Below are 6,000 nucleotides of genomic sequence, written 5' to 3' on the forward strand. Positions count from 1 at the left end.
TGCCCCTGAACTAATCAAACACAACTTTTATGACAGGTCCCAGCAAAATACTAACAGGGACATCCAATGGGTAGGTGTTTCAAATAAGAGAGAAAAGAAGGCGCCTTCCAATTGTCCGAGCCCCTCACTCCCTTCCCCCCCCCCAAAAAAAAAGCCCACCTGATTTGTCCTCCGTGTCATCAAAGTCAACGTTGAAGGAATGGCCACTATTACTGATGATTTTGGCAGAGCTCGAGTCATACTTGATGCTAAGAGGTCGGAGGGAAGAGTCGAACTTCGCTTCCTTGGTTTTAATCTCAATCGGGGACTGCTGGTCCCCATCAGCGATGGGGAAGAGTTGGTTCCAGTGTACAGGACCTGGATAGAGTGCACAGAACCAAAGAGAAGGACTAAACAAGGGGTGTCATTCAGCGAGTCCTCCTTGAGGGCCACACACTGTGCTTGAGCCTGAAGAGAGAACAGGGATTAATAAAAGGTCTTCATCCTCAGGACCTTCACACCCACTGTGTGCTGCTGTTTTTACAAGACCAGTTGCTCTTAGGAGAGGTATGGAAACTTCCTGGCTTGCGTTCACTCATTTTCAGAATTAAACAAACCCTTGTAGACAAAAGAGCACGTATGTTTTATAAGGTACTTTCCAAAGGCACTTTTCTGCCAAGCGCAGAACAACAGCACAATTCATCACCGAGAACAAGGGATTCCGTCTCAGCTCCAGGAGTGAGCGCGGGAGCTGCAGGGCTCAGGAGTTCGCGCTGGAAGAATGACAGCTGAGTGAGCCTGCGGTGGCCTGCGTGTGAGCAGGTAATCCACACACCCTCTCACGGGATAATGCAAGCGCAGTGGCCGCACCCTGCCGGGAAATGGGAAGTGTATCACCTGCAGCCGAGTCAGGGAGCAATTTGTTTCTCCTTTCTCCACCTCAGGAGGCCCCTCTGTTTTTTTGCCAATGCTACATTTGAATTCTCCTCTACTCAAAAAGCCAAAACGGCACCCCGCGCCCAAGTCAGACACATTCGGTAAATTTTGTGAGCCCACTAGCCGGCAGTGCCCTCGGGGGGGCCTCGGCCTTGCTCTGGAGACTGGATTTGAGTTCTGCTTCTCAAAACCAACAGCAGGACTTAAATGTACGACAGGAAACCATAAAAATTCTAGAGGAATCCAAAGGCAACAAAATCTCAGACATATGCCGAAGCAATTTCTTCACTGATACAGCTCCTAGGGCACTTGAAACTAAAGAGAAAATGAACAAATGGGACTACATCAAAATAAAAAGCTTCTGCACAGCAAAAGAAACCATCAACAAAACAACGAGAAAACCCACTGCATGGGAAAACATATTTGCCAACATCATATCTGATAAGGGCCTAATCTCCAAAATTTATAGGGAACTCATACAACTTAACAAAAGGAAGATAAACAATCCAATCAAAAAATGGGCAAAGGACCTAAATAGACACCTTTCAAAAGAGGACATTCAGAAAGCCAAGAGACATATGAAAACATGCTCAAAGTCACTAATCATCCGAGAGATTCAAATCAAAACAACAATGAGATATCATCTCACACCTGTCAGAATGGCTATCATCAACAAATCAACAAATGACAAGTGCTGGAGAGGATGTGGAGAAAAAGGAACACTTGTGCACTGCTGGTGGGAATGCAGACTGGTGCAGCCACTATGGAAGACAGTATGGAGTTTCCTCAAAAAACAAAAAATGGAACTCCCATTTGACCCGGTGATCCCACTTCTAGGAATATATCCCAAGAAACCAGAAACACCAATTAGAAAGGATATATGCACCCCTATGTTCATAGCAGCACAATTCACCATAGCTAAGATCTGGAAACAGCCTAAGTGCCCATCAGTAGATGAATGGATTAGAAAACTGTGGTACATCTACATGATGGAATACTATGCTGCTGTAAAAAAGAAGGAACTCTTACCATTTGCAACAGCATGGATGGAACTGGAGAGCATTATGCTAAGTGAAATAAGCCAGTCAATGAAGGAAAAATACCACATGATCTCAGACATTCATGGATAATAGAGACCATTATAAACTTTTGAATAATAATAGATACAGAGGCAGAGCTGCCCAAACAGATTGTCAAACTGCAGTGGGAAGGCCGGAGAGGGTTGGGGGGCAGGAGGGAGGGGGGTAAGAGATTAACCGAAGGACTTGTATGCATGCATATAAGCATAACCAATGGACATAGACACTGGGGGGTAGGGGAGGCCAGGGGATTGTCAAGGGCGGGGGGAAAAAAGGACACATATGTAATACCCTTTGTAATACTTTAAGCAATAAAAAAATTAAAAAAAAAAAAACCAACAGCAGTGGCGGCTCCACGTAAGCAGTGCGTCCACGGACAGGGACAGACGTGGTCACTCCCGTCTCCACTGCTCCTGCCGCCAAGCAGCCGCCACAGCCCGGAGAGCTTCCCTCCCTCACCAACCGCGGGCCTGGTTGCTCCAGAACTCAGGTGCTTACTACACAGACGGCGCAGCGTGACCACGATGCCACATTGGTACTAGCAACACGAGCGTCTTTAAAGATGGGATTTGGAATATAACTTCAAGAAATGCAGAAATGCCATGGTGGGCCACAGCTCCCATCTCTAAATCTCATTCCCCCATGACTCCTCCTTTTGTCAAAAAAGAATGAATGTTTTTCCTCATGTAAGCGTCAGGGAGGAACGTCACCGCAGGAACGCGCACCACACACAATACACACAACTCCGCAGCTGTTCCCCGGAGCCTGACGCTTTGGACTTGAAGGCCCTTGAGCACACAAGTCCTTGCCTTCAGCTTTTACAGAAAAGCACCCGGTCCTCGTTGACTAGGCCCACACTCACCTTGCTGTGCCCTCTCTCTCTCTCTCCCTCTCTCTCCCTCTCGCCCCCCCGCACCCCCTCCCTTGGCCCCGCCAGCCACCAGGCATGACTGCCTAAAGCACATTAGACTTCAGATCTGCTGCCTCTTTCATCAGGAGTGTCCTCCTACCACTCTCTCCGGTTTCCAGTCTTTATAACAGAACCATTTTGAAATACTCAGCGTTAAATATTAACTACTGGGGTAGGTTCATTCCCTGCCGATTAAGAGGACCCCCCTTGTAAAAACAGTCCAAACCTCCAATGTTAACCCCATTTGAACATGGCGCTTAAGGAGAGGTGTGTGGTGTTTCTTCCATGGGCTCAGGAACTTTGGAACGTCATAGTGACGCGTAGTTTGCAGTGACGGCCACTTTCTAAACGAAGCCAATAGCACCTCGGAAGGTGCGTGGAGGAGCCCTACGCTGTTTGTGCAGGTGTCCCCTGCCAAGGGCTCCTGCCAGCTGCTCACCCACAGTCCAACCAGAACCGTCAGCCCTGCCAGCCGGATGCATCGTTCCCCGTGGGACTTGGCCACAGGCGACCTACCTCAAGGTGTTCCCTCATCGCTATTGCTTCTAAAGCGGGAACCCCCGCCCCATTCTTAGAAAGCTACGGAATCAGTCCTTGCTAACAGCTCTCCTAAGAAGACCCTAAAAATGTCTGCAGACAGCTTCAATGTTTCCTAGCATATTACAGAGTCATCACTACTCAGTGATCAAAAGCACGATTCTTCCTAACCCAGTGGTTCTCAGCCTTGGCTGCACATTAGAATCACCTGGGAATCTTTTTAAAATCCCGATTTCTGGGCCTCACCCTCTGGAAATTCTGTTTCTTTGTTATGGGGTGGGGCCACAACATTAGTAACAAAGAAACAGAATTTCCGGAGGATGAGGCCCAGAAATCAGGATTTTAAAAAGATTCCCAGGTGATTGTAATGTGCAGCCAAGGTTGAGAACCACTGTCCTAACCAGTTAGGGCCCTACTGGTCTGCAGTAACTATTAGCTAACAATGCTAAGGATCACTCCAGCAGAGGGGGAAATTAAAGAAAACTGATTTTGTGCTCCCCCAAACATAAATTGGAAATTAGCAAAATGCAAGATTATAATTATAGCCTCCATCAGAAAGAAATCCACCAAAGTTATTCTTCATTTTTAAATTTTATCTGCTACCATTTTTATTGGCAAATTAATTTTAATGTCAAAAGGCTACAGCTAAAAGTGAAACTTTTCCATTTCTTTGTCAAAGTAAAGTTTTTATAAAAATCAACGGCACAGTACTATTCAATAATATATGTTTGTCCAATAATAATAGTAATAACAATTATTGTTATTACTCACAAGCCTAATTTTTTTCTATTTCTGTTATAAATGTGTCTTTATTGCTGCAAGTATTACAGATGTCCCCTTTTGCCCCTTTGGCCGCCTCTCCTCTGCCCCTCCCCCGGCCTTTCTCCCGCTGCTGTCTGTGTCCGCGGGCTCCGCATGTCTGCATACAGGTTCTTTGATTAATCTTCCTCCCTCCCCCGCCTAATTTTGTCAGTGATTCACTATAAGGCTTTCTAGGTGCCACTTTGCTATTAGTTTAAATAGTCAGTATTTGAAAAAATTAACTGAATAAGTTGTTTAATAGAAAAATGAGAAAATGGTTTACTTTTGATAGTTTAGAATAGACAAGAAGAAAAGTACGTGTCTTATTACTGCTCCCAGCAGTAACTGCATTTTGCCCACGTGCTTTAATTTCAATCCCTTTGCTGACCCGCAGTGTCTGCAGGGTGTGTGTGTGTGTGTGGGGGGGGGGGGGGGCGGGGACTGGAGAAGGAGCCCCACTCTGCCTTCACCTTTCAGAAAGAACCCAAGCCCCCGAGGCCAGCAGGACACGGGGCCCAACAGGACGAGGGCCCAACAGGACGAGGGGCCAGCAGGACGAGGGGCCCAGCAGGACGAGGGGCCCAACAGGACGAGGGGCCCAGCAGGACGAGGGGCCAGCAGGACGAGGGCCCAGCAGGATGAGGGGCTCAGCAGGACGAGGGGCTGGCCGGTCAAGGTTGCCAAAAACCCACATCCTGGGCGCCCCAGGAGGCACCCTGCCTTCTCAGAGCTGCCATTCCAGTGATTCGAGTTTCCTCAATACAGTTTAAGCATTTTCCATGATTTATTCCTGGAGGAGTCACCATTCATTCAAGTGTGTCCTCAGACTGCCTTTAACCCAGAAGTGCTGTCACCAGGGAAAGTTACCCCCTCCCCCCTCCCCCCCACCCCCCCCCCCCCCTCCCGCCGCGGTTTGTGAAAGGCAGTGATGTCGGGGTCTGGGGGATCCTGGCACATTGTCACCCCTGAACAGACACCCCAAGGGCGGCTTCCGCACATGGTCCCCAATGGCCCCAGGGCAAGGGGACCTAGGTGTGCAGGTGGCCTCATGACCCCCACCCCCAGATCCCCCCATTCCCTGGCTCCCCCGCCCAGTCCTCCTGTGGGGCACTCACCGTTGTGCTCCGCGTACCCCCAGCTGAGTAGCGACATGGTTGGGAGGCGTGAGGGAGGGACAGCAGGGACCCCGCAGCAGCCACACCAGCCGGGCGAGCACTGGGGCCAGGAGCCTGCGGGCGCTCAGCTTGCTGGGCTGGGCCGAGTCAGGGTCCCCGGCTCTGAACCCAGAGAGCGCGGGTGACGGGTGGGGAGGGGAGGGAGGGAGGTGGCCGGCGGGCTTCCCGCCCGCTGCGCGAGTTCCCGAGGAAGAACTGCCTGTGGGCCGTCCCGGGACAGTGAGTCACCAGGCGGAGGTGGGAGGGCGCGGGAGCCGGCGGGCTGGGTGGCCCTGTGACGGCAAAGCCCAGAAGTGACTGAGCCGCACTCATGAAGGGCGCGCCGGCGGGCCCACACTTACATCCCCATTTTCCCGGACGTCCTGGCAGCTGCGCTGAGGAAGATGCTCCAAGTGCCCCAGGCAGAGGGTGGGCCTGAGGGTCCCCACCCCTCAACCCGCGCTCTCGGTCACCCTCTGCAGGTTGTGGCCCCGGGTGCCTTGGGCCCCAAGTTCTGCAGCCCTTTGCAACCCGCAGAGAGGGTGAGGAGTCCCCTGGGTGCTGGCCTGCTGGCCTGGCCCCAGGGCTGCCTTTCTGCCCCCAA

General features: G+C 50.7%; 1 protein-coding gene across 1 annotated transcript in view; it reads right to left on the reverse strand.

Annotated features, from left to right (window-relative positions):
• The window catches only part of LOC138992982 (carbonic anhydrase 13), a 28,133-nt gene extending 22,569 nt beyond the window's left edge, over positions 1-5,564 (reverse strand). Inside the window, exons 1-2 of the mRNA XM_070392036.1 lie at positions 5,358-5,564; positions 160-357 (exon numbers count right to left, since the gene is read on the reverse strand). Coding sequence (XP_070248137.1) covers positions 160-357; positions 5,358-5,394 — 235 coding nt within the window. The 5' untranslated portion in view covers positions 5,395-5,564. The remainder of the gene's footprint in view (positions 1-159; positions 358-5,357) is intronic.
• Between the last annotated feature and the right edge of the window lie 436 nt (positions 5,565-6,000).

Source organism: Myotis yumanensis, unplaced genomic scaffold, assembly GCF_028538775.1.
Source record: "Myotis yumanensis isolate MYYU_CA2020_CCGP unplaced genomic scaffold, mMyoYum1.0.hap1 SCAF_15, whole genome shotgun sequence".
In the NCBI taxonomy this organism is placed as follows: domain Eukaryota; kingdom Metazoa; phylum Chordata; class Mammalia; order Chiroptera; family Vespertilionidae; genus Myotis; species Myotis yumanensis.